Source organism: Photinus pyralis, unplaced genomic scaffold (assembly GCF_008802855.1).
Source record: "Photinus pyralis isolate 1611_PpyrPB1 unplaced genomic scaffold, Ppyr1.3 Ppyr1.4_LG10, whole genome shotgun sequence".
Lineage (NCBI taxonomy): Eukaryota > Metazoa > Arthropoda > Insecta > Coleoptera > Lampyridae > Photinus > Photinus pyralis.
In genome coordinates this window covers 6521386-6542276 of record NW_022170250.1, presented here as the reverse complement: position 1 = coordinate 6542276, position 20891 = coordinate 6521386, and the positions used below count along the sequence as shown (strand labels likewise).

Below are 20891 nucleotides of genomic sequence, written 5' to 3'. Positions count from 1 at the left end.
AAAGTACATTTGTTAAGGCACAAGACAGATTTCAAATGTGATTGACCTGAACAAATCACAACTGAAAACATATCGTTTAGAACACAAGATTTCAGATTTAAAAAAAAACAAAATATTGGAAATGTTTTAGAAACGTTTTGGGAACATAATGAGCTACCTACAAACTTTTAGTGTGATACTCATTTTGCATATGTCAAGAATTTTTCCACAGTGATTCTAAGACATGTTTATTTTACCATTATCTTATTAAGTACCTATTTATAGTATTACAAAGCATGCATTATTAAGGAAATGAACAATTACCTACTTGCAAGTGAGTAGGTTAATATACTCTTTTATATTAGTAATTGACTGATATGTAGAAACTGAGCTGTGGTTTATTTGTGGACGGTTGCAATAAAAACAAAAATTAAGGCAATTCCAGCAAACCATCATTTTTCTAATATTTTGCAGGCAGGCGCGTTAATCGGCCCAAAAGGCATTTTGTTCAAAATTGGCTCCTTTTAATTTGTCAAGGATAGCTGGAATATGTAGAAGTGGATATGCATGTTCCTTTCGACTTCTATTGTCGGACGCAAAATCTACAAATTTCATTGTTCTTTGGGACGAGGAGCATCGGGCTAGAGCAACCTCTGCGAGACGGTTCTATTGTGTCTCGATTTAACATCGTTTTAAGTTCCTGATCCAATAATTTCTAGTTTCTTTGGGGATTCATGATGGTATTTCTACTTTTAATGGTTCACGTTGACCAAATTTTCCCGTGACTAGTTTTTGTAAAGAGGACAAAACTTGCGAAGAGAGTAATCGGCCTGTTAGTTTCTCGGATTCGCATTTGCGACAGTTCTGGCACGTGCCAGTAATCACATAAGGTATTCCACATTTGTAGCAATGGATCTGATGCGCTTGACTGTATTGTTGCGTTCGGTGTTTATTCTATTGACAGTTCTACCTAATACAGTTGCATTGTATTGAGTTGGTAATATATCGAGAGGGAGTTCAGGATATTCGGCAATAAATGAGATACCAGAGATGTTATTGTGAATTGAAGTACTGTTAAGACACCGGCGCCGCCTGCAGGTATGGCGGACGTGTGCTTGCTGTTGCTGCTTTGCTAGATTTGAGATATCCGGGATTATGGTGCCGGGCGATACTGTGACATCTATGCATGTAAATAACCTAGGGGATTTTTGGTTTAATTAAAATAATAAAAGAAAGCAACATATGGCTGGTGTTTTTGTGTTGTTTTCTAGGGACTTTCTTGTTTGCGAGTTTGCGTCAAGTTTTCGTTTCTCCATAGCACATGCAACGTAAATGACTTACGATTTGTGACTGATGCTGAAGTCATACCTATTCCTGTGAGGGTATGTAAGTAGTTTGTGCTACAATTGCCGAAAGTAGTGATGTTCTAGATCAAAACGTTGGTGAAAATGTCTGCCATTGTCAAAGTTGAAATAAAACAAGAAGAAGCAGTAACTGCATTCATTGCTGAAGAGGTTTTACTGAGCAATTATGTCTCCAATACAATCAAGAGGGAACATAATGATATTAGCAATGCAACAGCTAATTTGGAAGCACATTCTAAACGATCAAAAGATTTTAAATGTGACCAGTGTGATTACGTATCCCACTACAGGCGCCGTTTGAGACAGCATTTGTTAACACACAAGACTGTCAATGATTTTAAATGTGACTATTGCGAATACACAGCCAAATATAAACGCCTTCTGATGTACCATCAGTTAACACATAACGTCAAGGATTTTCTATGTGGTCGGTGCGATTACGCCACTAACACCAAATCCAATTTGCAAAAACATTTGCTAATACACGATACTTCCAGCGTTTTGAAATGTGCCCAGTGTGATTATATAACCAATTACAAATCCAATTTAAGAAAACATGATTTAACACACAAGCTAATCAAGGATTTAAAATGTGCCCAATGTGATTACGCAACCAATTGCAAATCTAAAATAAAAATGCACATGTTGGTACACAAATCTTCGAAGGACTTGAAATGTGCCCACTGTGATTATGCAACCAATGTCAGATGGAGTTTGAGAAAACATTTGCTAACACACAAGACAACTAAGGAACTCAAATGTGCCCGATGTAATTACGCTACCAATGACAAATCTGCTTTGAGAAAACATTTTTTATTAAAACATCAGGATATGCAAAAGGATTTAAAATGTAGCCAATGCGATTATGCAACCGGCATCAGAAAATATTTTAGGTATCATCTGTTAACGCACAAGACATCTAAGAATTTTAAATGTGTTCAGTGTGATTATGCAACCAAACGCAAAGGCTGTTTGAAAAAACATTTCATAACGCATATTTCCAATGATTTAAAATGTACCCAGTGTGGTTACACAACGTCGAGCAAATACAAATTGAGAAATCATCTTTTGAGACACCAGTTAATCTGTGGACTAAAATGTGGGCTGTGTGATTACACAACCAATAACAAATCTCATTGGACAATACATTTATCGACTCACAAGCCTGCGAATGATTTAAAATGTCATCAGTGTCATTATAGAACCAATCATAATTCTCATTTTAAAGATCATCTGCTGACGCATATCATTTTCAATAATTTAAAATGTGCACAGTGTGATTTTGCAACTAAGTATAAATCTAGTTTAAAAAACCATTTGTTAACACACGAGAATGTCAAGGATTTAAAGTGTGGTCGGTGTGGTTATGCAACCAACTGTAAATCCAGTTCGACGAAACACCACAACACTTGTAAGGATTGGAAATGTAGCGAGTGCGATTACACAACCAATTACAAATGCCATTTGAAAAGACATCACGCAACACACAAAACTGTGAAGTGCGATTTCGTAACCGCACACAAGATTACGAAGGATTTCAAATGTGCCCACTGTGATTATGCAACCGGTGTCAAACAGAGTTTGAGAAAACATTTGCTAATACACAAAATATCAAATGTTTTTAAATGTGCACAGTGTTTTTATGTGACCGATCGCATATCCAATTTTAAAAGACATCTCTTAACACACAAGATCTGCAAGGAAACATCTGTTAATGCTTTATTGTAGTCTGATGACATTGAATAAACTGCACATTGTAACTAATTTGCAATACTCTGGTCAATCATTATATTACGCGTCCATTTCTCTGCTTTTAGGCATTGAATTTTGTGTTTGATTCGATTACCAGATTTTTATCGTATAATATTTGTGTATTTTCTCGCAATTTGTTGCCGTAGTTAATTTATTCTATGTATTTGTGGGGGTTATGCAGGGGTTTTCGTCCAGAAGAAGGTTTCTCTAGTATCGCATTTTTGTTTGAGTAATATATTTTAGTTGTTTTTGTCTTCTGACGCACAAAATGTAGCATTTCATTCAATTCCCTCACGTCCCAACACATAAAACAACCGATTACGCAACGTAGGAGTTCATTCGTGCCATTTATCGGTCGATTTGCTATCAAGATTTTCTGGTGCACCAATAAACGAACGCTTTAGAGCAAAAGGAGTGATCAGAACCTATTGATGACTCCTAATAAACTAAACGCGACGTTAAACTTGATACTATTCATATTTCTAAACCTATGTGTTAATTAATGATTTCAACGTTGCCACTTTGCTTACAAATCTGTCTGGTTAGCTTCGAATATGGGGCGCGTAAAGATCACTACAATATGAACATGTTAGGGTATAGTGAATAAATTTCAACATTGAAAATGTAAAATAACCCTGTTTGATACGTTGTCCGTCCCTGCCTGTAAGCATTTGGCCGGTTGAATGCGCCCATTAATTTTTTGGGGTTATGTTGTTTTTTTTACTACAGACAAAAGTACTAACTTTTTTTTGTTGAAGCATTTTTTGTTGTTATGAGATGATGCATGTAGTTGTAAAAGATGAAATTAAACAAGAAGAAAGAGATGCATTCTTCGATGAGACGGATGATGCCTCTGGAACGATAAAGCAAGAGTACAGTGCGGACGATTCTAGTGTAAATGACGAAAATGAACTAGAGCAGAAAAACACATTTGGTGTATACCTCCTGGATAACTATTCGGAAGATATTTCACCAATTTCAAAAGATTTCAAATGTGCCCGGTGCGCTTACGCAACTAATAAGAAGTTCAATTTCCGAAGACATCTCCTAACACACAAAATCTCCAAAAATTTGAAATGTACCGACTGTGATTACGCGACCAATGACAAATCTTGCTTGACAAGACATCTGCGTACGCACAATTCGAAGATTTTTAAATGTGCCCATTGTGATTATGAATCTAATGACAAATCCAGATTGAGAAAACATCTGCGTACGCACAATAGTGCCCATTTTAATTACGCAACCAATAACAAATCCGGTTTGGGCCAACACCTTTTAAAACGCAAGACATGTAATTTAAAATGTGTAGAGTGTGCTTACATGACTAATAAAAACTACAATTTCCGAAGACATCTTCTAACACACAAAATTGATTTAGGCCAACACCTTTTAACACGCAAGACATGTGAGTTAAAATGTGTAGAGTGTGCTTATGTGACTAATAAAAACTACAATTTCCAAAGACACCTTCTAACACACAAAATTGATCAACACCTTTTAACACGCAAGACGTGTGATTTAAAATGTGTAGAGTGTACTTATGTAACTAATAAAAACTACAATTTCCAGAGACATCTTCTAACACACGAAATCTTCAAGATTTTAAAATGTGCCCATTGCGATTACGCAACCAATGACAAATCCTGCTTGACGAGACATCTGCGTATGCATAATTTCAAGATTTTAAACTGTACCGATTGTGATTATGCAACAGGTGACAAATCTGATTTGAAAAAACATCTTTTAACACACAAGGTAATAAACGAGACTTTTAATTTAAAATGTGCAGAGTGTGCTTATGGAACTAATAAGAAATTCAATTTTCGAAGACATCTCTTAACACATCAAAATTCCAAGGATTTAAAATGTGTCTATTGTGATTATGCAACTAATGATAAATCCAGACTGACAAAACATCTGCGTACACACAGTGCATACATTTTAACCGATAACAAATCTGATTTGAGCAAACATTTTTTAACACATTAGACTTCTAATATAAAATGTGCACAGTATGCCATTTTCAAAGACATCTCATAGACAACTCTAAGAATTTAAAATGTGCCTAGGGTGATTATACCGTCGATGAAAAATTCAGTTTGAGAAGATACCTTGTAACTTAAGAAGATTTCTAGTGGTTACTAGCAGAAGGAATGGAACAAACTGCTCACCTTGGTTATGTTTTATTACTCTAATCATTTAATATGGTCTATTTTGGTATTATGTTACATTAAACTGGGTCTGATTTTTTTGTGCTGATTTAACCTAATTAATTTGTAACTACTTTGGATATGGGTCTTGTTTTGAATAAACCTACTCTAAAGACTCCAAAAAGGAGGGAATAATCGATATATATATATATATATATATATATATATAATGTATGCAAACATTTCCTTAATTTTGGCGTTCTAATTGAACATCTTGGGCCGCCATCAGGAAGGTGTCTTGTGGATGGTACGGCGTTCCCAGTGTTTCGGTTTCTAGCTCGATTCCTATCTCCTTTGGTGGTGGCCTTGTTTGCTGGTGGATTCTTAAATGTCGAACTATTAGAATTGTTGTATTATGCCTATTGTTGTTATATATCCGATCCCTGGCGCATCATGGGTTTACTTGCTCTCATATGGTATTGGTCATATCCTCAGGTAACAGTGATCCGTTAAGTAGGATTCTGTTATCTCTGATGGTGACAAAGAGCAAAGTATTAGGCATGTGTATTTTTTCCATAGAATGTAATCCACTGTGAACGTGTGGTGGCTGCAATTTTCTCTTTGGCTCATGAAAATCAAAAATGTTACTTAAGCCCGCTTGACATGGAGCAATAAAAATTGCAATTGCATGCAAGTTGCAAGAAAAATTGCGAAAGGCATGCGCAGTTCAAAGCCAGCTGATCAATTGCTGCAAGAGACTTGCATGCAATTTTTATAGGACAGGTGCTATTTTTCTTGCATGAATCGTGCAATTCTAGGGATAAATCTAGTTGTTTTTGTGTCACCAACCTAGTAAAATACAGCGGCGGCAACTATGATGCTGAGAGACGCACTCATTACTTGTTTTTATTAATCTTATTTATTCTTGTAATTTTCACGTTTCTTCAAGCAATCAAAATTTAATTTTCATTTGAGGTTAACTACTTTGTTGACAAATCCATATGTTTCTTCTGTTGGCAGACATGTGGCAATTGAAATAGAATTGCACCATGTCAAATACCATGCAATGCTTATTGCATGCAAGGATTTGACCTTGCAATTTCTTTCTGCAAGTTCTTGCGCGTAGTATTGCTCCATGTCAAGCGGCCTTTAAAGGTTCCCTATGTGATTTTGTCCGTCCCTGGCTTTTGGCGTTTGACCCGCTGAATGCGCCCATTAGTTTAATGGCGTTTTGAGTTTTGACATTTGCCATACGCAAGTACACACCTTTTTTGCGTTAACAATTTACTGAAGTACTTTTGTTGCAGTGCAGAATCTTGTGTGATGACGCATGCAGTTGTAAAAGAGGAAATTAAACAAGAAATAAGTACATTCTTCGACGAGACGATTTACCTTAGAGATGATGTCACAGGAACAATAAAGGAAGAACACTGCGAGGATAATGTAAAAGACGAAAGTGAACTCGAGCGGAAACATAACTTTGCCGTATACCTCTTGGACAACTACTCCGAAAATATCCCACGAATTTCAAACGATTTTAAATGTGATCAATGTGATTACTCAGCAAAGTATAAATACCAATTGCAAATACATCGGTTGGTACACAAGACAACTAAGGAATTAAGCTGTTCCCAGTGTACGTACGTGACTAATTTCAAGTCCGGTTTGAGGAAACATCTGTTAATTCACGCGACCGTCAAACATTTTAAATGTGACCTGTGTGATTACGGTACCAATGATCAGTCCAACTTTAAAAGACATCTGTTAACTCATAAAAGTACAAAGGATTTTCAATGTGACCTATGTAATTACGCAACCAATAACAAGGCTCATTTTGAAAGACATCTTGTAACGCACAGTACTGCCAAGAATTTTCAATGCGAACAGTGTGACTTTGCATCCAAATATAAAACCAGTCTTAAAACACATCTGTTAACACACAAGACTGTCAAGGATTTAAAATGTGACTATTGCAATTACGCGACCAATAGTAAATGCAATTTAAATACGCATCTGTTAAAACATAAGACTTTGAAGAATTTCAAATGTGCCCATTGTGATTACGCGACCAAACAGAAATACAGTTTGGGGAGACATCTGTTGACCCACAAGGCCGTCAAAGATATACAATGTGCATTGTGCGATTATACCACTAATGTAAAATACAGTTTGAAAAAACATTTGTTAACGCACACAGCCAAGGTTTTAAAATGTGGCCAGTGTGATTATGCAACCTACAGCAAATCCTACTTGAAGCAACATCTGTTAAGGCACAAGCTTCCCAAGGAATTTAATTGTGCCCAGTGTGATAACGCATTCAGTCACAAATCCTTTTTGATAAAACATCTCTTAACGCACAGGATCGCTAAAAATTTAAAATGTACCCAGTGTCCTTACTCAACTGATTCTAGTTCTAATTTGAAAGTGCATCTTTTAACACATCGGATCTTAAAGGATTTCAAGTGTGCACGTTGTGACTACGCAACTAATGTGAAATGTAATTTTAAAAGACATCTGTTAAAACACACGGGGAAAACATCTGCCAACACAATTTAATGTGGTTCTTTCACAAGCCTCATAGAGGGAACAAATGTTGTTTCCTTTAGCAATTTGTACGAAATTTTTTTTTTTGTAAGGCAAATTTATGGGTTTAAACTTACATAGGTAGCTTGTATTTTTAAGTGTAAAATTTAATATTTTAATAGTGCCTAATGTAAGAAATGTGACGCTTATGCTGCAAGCTTGAAAAACTGGAGTGTGGTTATTATACAATATACGAACATTTGGACGCTGTGGTGAACGATGACTGTTATTTTTTCGTGCATTGTAACAGATGATCAGACATGGGTGTTGTAACGGGAACCCGTTAACGGATTTTATTTGATTCGAATTTTTTCGGGGTCCTCGCTTTGTAAATGCGTTTGAAAGCTTGCGGCGCCGATAGGTCGTGGTTAGTTCGGATTGCATGAGGATTTTGTTTATTTTGCAATCGTCGTTAACCGAGGCTGCTAAGTAGCATGGATTTTGCGGGATCAGGGGGAAACTACTTCGTGTTGAGTCAATACATCGGGGAAATTTGGCATTTTTGTGGAGAGAACTCGCGCTAATACTTTAACCTTTAACGAATAAGGCACAGGACCTTAAGAGATTTAAAATGTGCTCATTATGGTTATGTAACTAATGATAAATACAATTTCAGAAAACATCTAGAAAGAATTTAAAAGGTGAACATTGTGAATGTGGAACGCATTGTCAGGCAGCCTCTTGGTCGTAAACGAGTATCGAAGAGTATTTGCAAAAGCACTCGTCAAAAATGGTTTGTGTTTTTGGTGTAAATTATTACTAAATTTATGTTTTGATTACATGGTCTTTTGGCCCAAGGTAAATTTATATATTTGGTCATTTATTTAAATTTGTCCCCGTGAATGGCAAATAACTGTAACCACATTAGTTACGACCCCTAATGCTGGGACTGACCTCGATTCTTAACTGTAGACTTGAATTCCCTGCACGAAGGGCAAGTTACCTATCTTGGGGGTGAGATTCTGCTAAAAAAACTTCGGTTTAGAGTCTATGTGCGATATGAATTTTCCCTAGGAAAGGTAATCAGATTTCGGTTAAATTTCAAATTAAATAATTATACGTGATCAAACGTCGAGGCCAGGGGTTTGAACCGGAACCGAAACAAGTTGCAATTTATACTCTCATTTATAGAACCGGTATTTTTCAGTTCTTTCACCCTTGCAGAGTAAACGCGGTGCGCTTTGTGAGAGCACAATTCATTTTATACTGTACTGCTTTCATGATTAGGGTTCGCGCAGCGTTTCTGTTTCCCTTTTGTTTTGAACTATTGACGTCTGAATAATGTGAACGCATTCAAGATCCGTAAAAGAAGAATTGAAAAGACCCCGCTTTTATTTGATTTTACAGAAAAGTGACAACACTGTTTTCAAATGTTATAAAGATGGCGTCTATGACGTTTGTTTTGGTAATTACTTTCTTGAAGTATTTAAGAATTTTGTGAGTGAACGAGGAGAAGATTACAAATAATGGAATAATTATTCCAATGTCGGTGAAACTTTCGATGTATTGAAGGTTGAAGAGACGTCGTTCTTCCTAATGCCCAAGATACCGAAGTTTCCTTAAGGATGGCTGCTGTAAAAGTGGAAATCAAACAAGAACAAACCGAAATAAATTCATTAATTGACGAAAAGGTTGTACTTAATGATGTCTTGCCATCGATTAAGCGGGAAATTGGTCAAGTTACGATTAGTGCGAATTCCTGTATTTGCGAAGACCAAAAAGAAGAAAAGCACGAATTTGAAGATGTCACACATCCTGATCGGTCACAAATTTCCAATGATTTTAAATGTGACCGGTGTGGTTACGAATCTAACGATAATTCCCGTCTTAAAACACATCTACGAAGGCACCAGAAGTGTACTGGAATAATTAAATGTGACCAGTGCAGTTACGCAACTAATGACAAATCTAATTTTAGAACACATCTTCTAATGCATATGACAATCAAAGATTTAAAATGCGCCCTTTGTGATTATGCAACCAATAACAAGAAACATATCAAAACGCATCTATTAAGACATAAAGCTTCGAAGGATTTTAAATGTGCACAGTGTGATTATGGAACGAATTATAAATCCTGTTTTAAATCGCATCTGTTAAGGCACAAGACTGCTAAGGATTTTGAGTGCGCTCAGTGTAATTATGTAACCAATAGCAAATCAGATTTAAGAAAACATTTGTTAACACACAAAGCTATGAAGGACATTAAATGCACCCAGTGTGATTATGCTACCAGAACCAACTCTAATCTGAGATATCATCTGTTGTCGCACAAGAATACTAAGGAGTTGGGGTGTTTCCACTGTGATTTTACCACCAATTACAAATCAAGTTTGAAACATCACCTGAAATTGCATCTGTTAACTCATAACAGCGCTCAGAGTAATTTTTCAAGCAATATTAAATCCAGTTTGCGAAAACATCGGATTAGACATGATGAGGGCAATAATAAACCCTGCTCCAAGACACACCAGAGTTTTAAATGCGTCCAGTGCGAGTACGCAACCAACAATAAATACTTTTTTAATACACATCTTTTAGGACACAAAACCGGTAAGCAGTTAAAATGTGCCGTGTGTGATTATGAAACCAATAATAAGTACCACTTTAAAGCCCACCTTTTAACACATCAGCTGGTCAAGAATTTTAATTGTGCCCACTGCGAATACTCAACCAATAATAAATACGTTTTAATAACGCATCTTTTAACACACAAAACTGTTAAGGAGTTAAAATGTGCTGTGTGTAATTACGAAACCAATAACAAGCACCTTTTTAAAACCCATCTTTTAACACATCAGTTTGACAAGAACTTCAACTGTGCCATTTGTGAGTTCGCAACGACGAATAAATACGTTTTTAAAACGCACGTGTTCATACATAAGAGCAAAGATTTAAAATGTGCCCGGTGTGATTACGCGACCAATAACAAGGTGCTTTTAAAAGCACATATTCTGACACACAACACTACCAAGGATTTCAAGTGTGATCAATGCGATTACGCGGCGAATACCAAACCCAGTTTGAGAAAACATTTACTTACGCACAAGGGCAAGGGTTTAAAATGCGACCGGTGCGATTACGTAACTAATAACGAATCCAACTTGAGAAGACACCTACTTACCCACAATGCCAAGGATTTAAAGTGTACGAAGTGCAATTACGCGACCAATAACAAATACCTATTTAAGACGCATCTTTTGACGCACAACAATTCCAGGGATTTCAAATGTAATCAGTGTGATTACGCGGCCTATACGAGACACAGTTTAGGAAAACATCGAATTAGACACAAAAGCAAGGATTTAAAATGTGGTCAGTGTGATTACGTCACTAATGACAAACGCAACTTGCGAAAACATTTGCTGACACACAGGACTACCAAGGATTTAAAATGTGGTCACTGTGATTACGTAAGTAACGACAAACGCAACTTGAGAAGACATTTGCTGATACACAGGACATGAAGTAATTAAAATGTGGCTACTGCGATTACACAATTAATGTCGAATTCGATTTGAAAAAACATCAGCTGGCACTTTATAAAACTGATAGGAATTGAAAGTGTGCATAGTAGAGCACGGCATGTCTCCTTGCTATTAAGGCAAGCAGGGCAGCCTGGAAAACCGCTTTCTTCCTCCCTTAATATCTGTGTTATACTTGTGGCGTTTTTGATTGGAAGACTTTTGTGTTGGTCTGGTTCTATTTGAATGTTCCATTGTCTGATCAGAAGAGATAAAGAAACTGGTGCAAATGTACATTACCCTGTCCTTGCTTACTTGACCAGTTTTCAGAATATCTTGCCTGCCTTTTTTCTTGAATGTAATAATAATAATAATATTGTTAGTTAGGTACTGTTTAATTATCATGATTAGTTATTAGAGGTTTGTTCGTGGTGTTTGTTTTAAATTATCAATGTAATCTTACCAAATTTTAGGATTTTAGAAAAAAATTAACCTTTAGGATGTGCTGTAACACGTCGCGAAGGATGTATAAAGGATCTATGTAAAGTGAAGCAACTTTTACTGCGCTGGAACACCCCTCTCGTAGACTGTTCGCCCTAGTTTTTCCTAAAACTACGCCCGTTGAACGTCCGCCTCCATCCTTTTACCAATCATATCTCTTAAGACTAGTTTGACAGATATAAATCGAGGCTTCATGCACTCTCAAATGTTGTAATATCTCTCCACTTCTTGTTGCATTTAAACCTTCATAATATAAAAGGAAATCAATAGGCAGTAGTAGTTTGTAACGATTTATGTTCCAGTATTTTTATGAATGTGTTCTCAAATCGCTTGTTTAAGAGTTAATTTTACAATTTTGAAGGCATCGGTTTGTTTAGAATATAAAATGGCAAAAGTATGGTTATATTCTCCTTCAAGTTGAAAATCATTTTTGTCGCTCGCCGCTTTGCTCGAATTTCTACGACCGCGACCCCTCTACGCGATTGATCTCGCCATTTGATGTTAATTTTTTTTCCCGCGGCTCGACGCGAATTGCCTCACGGCTTAAGCTGAATTCTTTACACAAACGAAAATCCACCTTGCGCTTGCAGGTGGCCGATGCGAACGCTATTGTGGTTGATTGCGCATTGCGCCACGGCTCCATCAAGAACCTAGTTCCGCTGCTTGTCTGTTTTAAATCACCTATTCCGTGTTGTTTTGTCAATCGATTTACATTCATATTCGGGAGTCAAAGACAGCAGTCGAGCTGTGGGATACACTCAAAGGTTTATATGGCGAAAAAGACTTTACCAGAAAGATTGATCTTTTAAGGACCCTCAGAAGTTTAAGGTTAGATAACTGTGAGAGCATGGTCAGATGATTGAAACATCGCAGAAATTAAAGCGTAGTGACTTCTATTAGCCGGATTACCAGATAGATTTACCCCAATGATCATGGCTATTGAGCATAGCGGGATAACAGCTGATGCCATGAAAGCAAAGTTGATTGACATGCAGAAGGAGGGCAGCAGCAGCGGTGACAAATCTGCAGGTAGCACGTTTGCCGGTAAAGGCAAATTCCGTACGATTCCGAAAGAGGGAAGTACCAGTACCACTTCGAAGAAAAATATCAAAGAAGTCGTTTGCTACGAATGTAAGCAAACCGGTCACTTCAAAAGTAAATGTCCCACCTTACGAAAGGAGTTTCAAAGCTTTCACACAAAAAAAGGGCGAAGAAAAAAGTGCGTTTAGTGCGGTGTTTTTAAGTGGAAATTTCAATAATACGGATTGGTACATCGATTCGGGTGCAAGTGCATTTAACGTCGCGAAAAGATTGATTAAGTTAAGTAACCGAGGAAATCGAGTTAACAGAAATTTTGGTCGCGAACAAAGAAAAATGCGTGTCGTGTGTGCCGGAAAAGTTGATTTGACTACGATCAGTGCAAACAAAAACCATGACATCCAAATCCAGCAAGTATCCCATGTTCTGGAGCTGACTACAAACTTATTGCTCGTAAGTCAATTAATTAAAAACGGAAATAATTTTGAAGAACCGAGGCATGGGGGTTGGTTGATTCTCCGAGTGGTGGCACATTAGTTGAGTGTAAGTGGGTTTTTAAAAAGAAACTTGATCATGAAAATAAAAGGTGTTATCGTGCGCGTCTAGTTGCAAAGGGTTTGAAAGGTTCCACCCTGTATATACAACTTACGACGATACATACATTTTTGAGAGTTGGCAACCATGCAATTTCTAGGTGGAGAAAAGTTGCCTGCGCCACTTAGAAAGCACGAATGAGGGTTACGTTTGGCATCTTGTCTTGAATGGCGGTCGTGAACGCGTCGCTCCATAAATGTTTGTTGTTATTATGTGTTATTTAATGCAGGTAGTAATTTTTGCATTTATTTATATCGTATTTGTGTTTTGTATGCCATATTTTATATTTTTTTTTTGAATCTTTGTTTTTGAAATTTACTTGGTTTAACCGCAATGCAGAATGACATATGTGATACCGTTATGCTATTGTTTGTAATTGTTTACGTTTTTGGTGTAATGCTTGCGTAAATTTATGTTTATTGATGGTGATTACTTGGTCTTGTCCCTCAAGTAACATTCATATAAGCTTTGAACATTTTATTTTAATATGTGGAAATTTCCGATTCGTTTGATGTATGTACTGACTTGTTGTTTGTTACTAACATTTTTTCCGTGAATGAAGCAGTCACGGGGGTGGTAAAAACTGTAGTCAAATTTGAGCTACGAAACCTAATTCCGTGATTGTCTTCGACATTCAACTGTAGGCTCGAAACCCCGAAACCAGGGGCGGGTTACCTATCTTGCAGGAGCGGATTTACGCTAATCAAAGCTCTTCAGTTTAGAATCTATGTGCGATAAATGAGTTACGATTCGTAATTTCCACATATCTTGTTTTTGGTTAAATTTGCCTACAAGGCCATGTAATTTTCCATCTTGCTTTTAACAAAAAGACTTTATGGCACCAAAGATGAGTCACATCCTGTGTATCTCACCCTTTCTTAGAATCTTGGTACCTGCTTACCTGACCCATAATTCCCAAAACTAGTTTTTAACCTGTATGTTACCTCTTGAAGTTTACCTGCTAATTTTTGTGATGTTATAATTTTATGTTTCGCATTCACATTAGTACAAACAATTAATTTGACAACACAATTTGATATTAATTTGAGGGCTGGTTTTTTTATTGGTAAGTTCTTTTTTTCCCAGCCTATTTCTATTTTTGTTCGGTGAGTTTATTTTTGCAATGTAATTCATTTCGACTTAAATTTCCGAGCTTTCACAATCTTAATAATTGCGATCATTACTAAACAAACTTTTCACAATTTGAGTGTTTTATTTTACGTTCCTTCTCTACTGTGCTTCAGGTCAAAGTGTTGTCTACAACTAACGTAAGGGGGTCCTGCCTTAGATGTTTGATCACGTGCCACTTTTCAAATTTAAGCGGGATCTTGTTTAGTTTTGGTGGGAAAATTTATTCGGGTGGCCATTTTTAAACGTTGCCGGATTGACTTTATTTCCGTGTTCTTGTAGTGTGAAGTTAGCGTGGAACCTGGGGGTTAAGTACACTACAATTCCTCTACGCGAATGGTCTCGCAATTTGATGTTAATTTTTTTTCCCGCGGCTCGACGCGAATTTCCTTACGGCTTAAGCTATTGTGGTTGAATGCGCATTGCACCACGGCTCTACCAATAAGCTAATTCCCGCTACTTTCTTTGTTAGTTTACACCTATTCCGTGACACAACGCCACTTTTGTCCACCAATTAAACCTAAATTTTTCGTCCAATGAGATTTCTTGACACACGTAAACCTACTCCGCGTGTACCAAATGATAACCACGACTGCAAAATCTTCCTGTAATCTAACTAAGCGGGTCACTGTACCCGCCAGCTTTTTCACGCATTTAAAAAGTCTGGCCTGTATTCCAGTACCATCCGTCCATATACAAAATAAAAGAAAATTAATTAAAATTCGAATTAAATCAAATCTGCCAACGGTTTCCCGTTACAGTTACACACACACAGTACCAAACCTGGAGAGTTTCCGGGTTCTATACTACTATCGTCCAAAATGAAATAATTGTTAACTACTTTATTGTGTTTATTGACCTTTTCACATAGTTAATTGCATATGAGATGTATAATATAGATACCTAATTGTTAATTAACAAGTACAATTGTTTAACCTTACATGGAGTGGAGAGCACGATATCTTCACTACAGATACTGCAAAAATTCGCTCACATTTCTGCAACAGATTTATCACTTGCACGAAGCATGGTGTCTTAAAACATGCTGATTTAGATGATGTTTGTAATTCGTGGCGAAGTCACACTGATCGCATTTATACTCCTTGGAATTCTTGTGCGTTCGCATGTGCACTTTCAAATTTTGTTTATGATTGGTCGCGTAATTACACCGATCACATTTTATATCCTTAGAAGTCGTATGCCTTAAAAGATGTCTGTTATAATGGCTACTATAAATGGTTACATAGTCACACTGAGCACATTTATACGAATTTTTATGCCTCCACAGGTGTGCTTTAAAACGAGAATTATTATTGGTCGAGTAATTACAATGAGCACATTTTACAGTCTTGTGCTTTAACAGATGCTTTTCTAAATAAAATTTGCGATTTGTAACGTAATCACAATGAGCACACTTGAAATGCTCAAAGTGTGTTAAAAGGTGCGTCTTGAGATGAGAGTTGTTATTGGTTGTGAAATCGCAATGTGAACATTTCAAATCAACGGAGGTGTGTTTTAAGAGATGATTCTTAAAATGGTACTTATTATTAGTTTCGTAATTACACTGAGAACACTTGAAATCCTTGGTGGTCTTATGTATTAACAGATGTGTTTTATAACAAGATCTAAAATTCGTCATGTAATCGCACTGTGAGCATTTCAAATCCTTGGCAGCCCTGTGTACTGACAGATGCGTTCGTAAATTGCATTTGTCCCTGGTTGTGTAATCACAATGAGCGCATTTAAAAACCACGGGCACGCTGTGTGTTAATACGTGTTGTTTAAAATAAGACTTGTAATTGGTTTCGAAATTACACTGCGAACACTTCAGATCCTTCGAACTTCTATGTTTACTATAGAGATGTCCTTTTAAATGGCATTTATTACTAGTTACGTAATCGCAGTGTGCACACATGAGATCCTTTGAAGCCTTATGTTTTAGTAGATGCGTTTTCAAACGTGCCTTACTATTAGTTGCATAAACACATTGAGCGCATTTTAAATCTCTGTGCGTGACCAGGTGTTTACTCAAATGACTTTTAAAAATCGCTGTGTAATCACACTGGCCACATTTAAAACTTTTTCCTGTGTGAGTTAATAAATGAGCTTTAAAATAATTAGAATTATTTGTTGCATAATCACATTGGGCACATTTAAATTTCTTCGAAATCTTGTGCCCTAACAGATGTGTTTTCAAAGTGTGTTTATTATTCGTCGTGTAATCACACTTGGTACAATTAAAAACTTCATTCTGCTGAGGCACCTCATTTTGATGTGTGGCACGGATGGCAATCTCGTCAAGTTCTGCTTTTATCATACTGGACACATTATGAAGTAACACTTTCTCATCGATGAATTCATTTAGTTCTTCTTCTCGTTCCACTTCAAGTTTGACAATTGCAGACATCACAACTACCTACAACAAGGAATTTTCCTTAACTAAAATTACCCATGCATTTTGCATGGTCTATGCTGATTCAAACAATCTCAATTAAAGTGTTTGCGCAATCAGTGGGCCCCCATCAATTAAATAAGTGATTGAAAATGAACGTAGACCTACCTTTAAGACAATCCACTAAACTAAACAAAAGAAGTCAGTGACATAACCTTTAAGCGTCAAGCGTGGGTTGGATACAAAATTATTTCATATACAGGGTGAATGCAAAAAATTTTGTTCTTGTTTGCGAAGTCAACTTCGCTATGGTCTGTTCTACTTGTTTAGACGACGGACATTGTACTGATCTTCACCCACCCTCCACGTTAGAAGCTAACAGGACAGATTTTAAGGCAAAGTGGCAACGTTGAAATCCCAGCATCAAAACAGAGTTCCCGCGCTTACATTTAAAAGTAAAGGAATGGCACTAAGATAGGACCCCCTCACGTTACACGAAGATAATAGAATGGCTCAGAGCTCAGTAGGGCAAGAACACTCAAATTAAACGCGGTTCATTCATTAAAGCAAAGCAAGCAAAGCCTAAACGCAAAAGCAGACTAAAGAGAAAATCCTTCACATTGAATACAAGCGAAATTAAGTTAGAAGGTAGCCCATTTTTAAGCCTGTCTTGGATTGATGGACCTTACAAATAACATTTGTTAGGTTTCGGCCAGCGTATTCGCCTGTGTGCTTGTGGAGGGCCCAATCAAACACAGCTTCCACATAGTGACATTGGTGTAATGCTCAGAGCTCCGGCACTACTATCGGTGCCTCGTAACCCTCCTCAATTGATCACGTGTGATCACTAAACTGAAGAATATTAATAATTGGGGCGGGTATGGCGGTCTTCGGTTGCGGATGTTACGCCACTAAAGTTGAATGTTCGACGGCCCCGGATCTTTTTGTGTCTTAGCTCTAAAATACGTTTCTATTCTAGCGTCCTAGCTCCTTATCACGATAGGAAGATATTAGTCTCATACAACAAAACACACACAGGGTGGTCGAAGGGATATGAACATGGCAACATACAGATTGTTGCATCAATAATAAATCATAATGTAGCGATTGATCCTCTTATTTGGGACACTTTACTTATTCCAGCAAGAGGTTTATTCGCTCTATTTATTTTAAGTGTACCTATAGACAAAATGCATGCAACATTCGTATTCCATGTAATTTTTACCTAATTCTTTACCGTGTTTTTTTTCTGTTTTTTAATGAAAACAAGTCTCGGTATTTTACTTTCAGAAATCATAGGCATAGAAAATGTTTGAAACGATCGCTCTGTATGCACTATATGTTCGGCATGGAAGTAAAATCATTTCATCCGCTACACGTCACGCTTCGGGTAATGTCGTGTGATCCGAAGTCGAATTTGGCCCATTTTATCGGAACTTGAGATGTCTATATCCCTTTAAATACCCTGTATATTTCAACGTCGGATGCAACCCAGAAAAATAATGGCGTAAAACCTAACCTAACAGAAATAGCTAACATAAACTCATTGCTCGAGTGACGCTTGGCGTAATCATTGAGGCATGGGCCGAAGTTCGTCCTCCGCTGTGAATAACTGCAATAAATGGCTTTGGTGCATTCGCTCTGATGAGCTATAGTTATTATAAAGAGAAATCCATCTACTCTACTTGCAATTTAAGTGAACTACTTCTTCCAACTAAACTTGCAAAATAGTTGAACGCGCCCATTTCTTGTCGATGACAAGCCTGGGAAACGTGTGTGTAAAATTTTATTTTCTTCTCTTTCCAACCCATGGAAAAAATAATTTAAAAAAAAAGACAATTGTCGTTACTAAGTTCACACAAGTTGCAATAAATTCAAGTACGGTTATTTGTCTATAATAGTTCCTTGCAAATACAGAGGGGCCCTTGATGTGTTTTTTTTTTGTAAAAACGGTGATGTCGGCAATTGTAAAAGTTGAAATAAAACAAGAGGAAGAATTAAATGAATTCATTGAGGAGAAGGTTTTTCTCAATAACGATGTCTCGGCAACAATGAAACTGGATCTTGAGGGACCGCATTCTAATGTGCCACTTAATTGGACCGAAGAAAGAAAGGTACAGCAGGAAAATGAATCTGTTGGTGTTATTTTACACAAGCGTTCTGAAGATTTCCGATACCCCAATCGATTGCAAATTTCAAGAGGTTTAAATTGTATCCAATGCGATTACACAACCAATAACAAACCCAACTATAAAAGACATCTTATAACACACAAAACAGCTAAGAAATTAAAATGTGTCCATTGTGATTACGCAACCACTAATACATCCAACTTGAAACAGCATCTCCTGAAGCACAAGATAACCAAGGATTTAAAATGTGGTCAGTGTGATTTTGCAACCAATTATAAAGCCCAACTTAAAAATCATCTCATGACACATAAGCTTTTCAAGGATTTAAAATGTACACAGTGTGATTATGCAACCAAGGGCAAACGCAATTTGAGAACTCATCTGCTAACACATGAGTCTTCCAACCATTTTAAATGTGTCCAGTGTGATTTTGTGTCTCCGTATAAATCCAGTGTGAAACAACATCAATTAACACACAATCCGATAAAGTATTTAAAATGCGCACAATGCGATTACGCAACTAATTCTAGACGCACCTTTAAACAACATTTATTAACACACAGCACCGTGAAGGATTTAAAATGCAATTTGTGTGATTACGTAACTAATATTAAATACTACTTAAAGAGGCATCTGTTAACACATAAGGCTACTAAGGATTTCGAATGTGTTCAGTGTGATTATGCAACTAACAGTAAATCTCTCTTTAAAGCTCATCTCGTGACGCACAAGGTTTTGAAGGATTTAAAATGTGCCCACTGTGATTACGCAACCAATTATAAATGCAATCTTAGAGAACATCTCCTGACCCACAAGACCTACAAGGATTTAAGATGTGCTCAATGTGATTACGCTACTAATTATAAATCCCACCTTAGAGATCATCTACTGACACACAAGATATTCAAGGATTTAAAATGCAATCAGTGCGATTACTTAACTAATAATAGATCCTACCTAAGAAGGCATTTGTTAACACACAAAGCTGCAAAGGATTTCAAATGTGCCCAGTGTGATTACGGAACTAATATTAAAACCCTTTATAGATCACATCTTCTGCGACACAAGACTTTCAAGGATTTAAAATGTACTCAGTGTGATTACGCAACCAATTATAAATTTCGCCTTAAAGATCACCTCCAGACACACAAGACTTTCAACGATTTAAAATGTACACAGTGTGATTATGCGACAAAAGCTAAACGTAATTTGAGAACTCATCTGTTAACACACGAGTTTTCCTACCTTTTTTAATGTGTCCAGTTTTAAATCATACCTGTTGCAGGTTTACAGAAATTCAAAATAAAAAACATTCTGAGATTGCAGCGTTTTAATTAATCTCCGTGTCACGTGCAGGGTTCTGCCTATACGATCTGATCATGGAAGTTGGCATTTCAACATTGCAACTTTGTCATGTTACCACAACTTTTTTGTGGCGTGATACAAATTTTGGGCTTGAGAGATTCCACCTTGTATAGTGTATGTGTGCCTTAGATGTGTAGGAAGGGCTTTAGCAAAAGACGCTTAAGAATTGTACCATTTAGGTTAAAGGTGCACATTTTTGTTGCGTCCCCAAAATTAAGTTTTTACCTTTCGTTATTACTTCAAAGTAATTATTATCCTTAGCACGCTCTGTATATAACTTTTACCCGTCCCTGTAAATATAGTTATATGTGGCGTATGAGCCGTCGAAGCTGCACAATGCCAAGTCGAACAAAATTTGACGGGAAGATCGGCAACTATGTGTGGTTAGGTCTAACGTCATGCGCGAATACGGCGTGTTTTCGTCCGCAACGGATTTAACTCCACTC

General features: G+C 36.9%; 5 protein-coding genes across 6 annotated transcripts; 4 read left to right on the top strand and 1 right to left on the bottom strand.

Moving 5' to 3' along the window:
* The first annotated feature begins 806 nt into the window (after positions 1–806).
* LOC116160974 (zinc finger protein 729-like) lies at positions 807–3333 on the top strand. Its single transcript, XM_031474130.1, has 2 exons — positions 807–1361; positions 1410–3333. The coding sequence occupies exon 2, from the start codon at positions 1428–1430 to the stop codon at positions 3069–3071; it is 1644 nt and encodes a 547-aa protein (XP_031329990.1). The 5' UTR covers positions 807–1361; positions 1410–1427; the 3' UTR covers positions 3072–3333.
* A 3012-nt stretch (positions 3334–6345) lies between these two features.
* LOC116160970 (zinc finger protein 425-like) lies at positions 6346–20393 on the top strand. The gene is made up of 2 exons (XM_031474126.1): positions 6346–6398; positions 18844–20393. The coding sequence occupies exon 2, from the start codon at positions 18877–18879 to the stop codon at positions 20332–20334; it is 1458 nt and encodes a 485-aa protein (XP_031329986.1). The 5' UTR covers positions 6346–6398; positions 18844–18876; the 3' UTR covers positions 20335–20393.
* Positions 6434–8927, top strand: LOC116160973 (zinc finger protein 99-like). The gene is made up of 2 exons (XM_031474129.1): positions 6434–6506; positions 6556–8927. The coding sequence occupies exon 2, from the start codon at positions 6572–6574 to the stop codon at positions 7802–7804; it is 1233 nt and encodes a 410-aa protein (XP_031329989.1). The 5' UTR covers positions 6434–6506; positions 6556–6571; the 3' UTR covers positions 7805–8927.
* LOC116160969 (RE1-silencing transcription factor-like) lies at positions 9190–10535 on the top strand. 2 transcript variants are annotated; one of them, XM_031474125.1, is made up of 2 exons: positions 9190–10322; positions 10373–10535. In XM_031474125.1, exons 1-2 carry the CDS (start codon positions 9397–9399, stop codon positions 10386–10388), a joined length of 942 nt encoding a protein of 313 aa, XP_031329985.1. In that variant the 5' UTR covers positions 9190–9396; the 3' UTR covers positions 10389–10535. The 2 variants fall into 2 exon arrangements, with proteins under 2 accessions (XP_031329985.1, XP_031329984.1); XM_031474124.1 differs by having other exon boundaries at positions 9190–10328.
* Positions 15398–17172, bottom strand: LOC116160971 (zinc finger protein 888-like). The gene is made up of 2 exons (XM_031474127.1): positions 17117–17172; positions 15398–16972 (listed from the first exon to the last, which is right to left on the bottom strand). The coding sequence occupies exon 2, from the start codon at positions 16961–16963 to the stop codon at positions 15569–15571; it is 1395 nt and encodes a 464-aa protein (XP_031329987.1). The 5' UTR covers positions 16964–16972; positions 17117–17172; the 3' UTR covers positions 15398–15568.
* Positions 20394–20891: the final 498 nt, after the last annotated feature.

Coding starts and splice junctions, on each gene's coding strand:
- LOC116160974 (XM_031474130.1), top strand. CDS start 1,428: ATGTCTGCCATTGTCAAAGTTGAAATAAAACAAGAAGAAGCAGTAACT.
- LOC116160973 (XM_031474129.1), top strand. CDS start 6,572: ATGACGCATGCAGTTGTAAAAGAGGAAATTAAACAAGAAATAAGTACA.
- LOC116160969 (XM_031474124.1), top strand. CDS start 9,397: ATGGCTGCTGTAAAAGTGGAAATCAAACAAGAACAAACCGAAATAAAT.
- LOC116160971 (XM_031474127.1), bottom strand. CDS start 16,963: ATGTCTGCAATTGTCAAACTTGAAGTGGAACGAGAAGAAGAACTAAAT.
- LOC116160970 (XM_031474126.1), top strand. CDS start 18,877: ATGTGTTTTTTTTTTGTAAAAACGGTGATGTCGGCAATTGTAAAAGTT.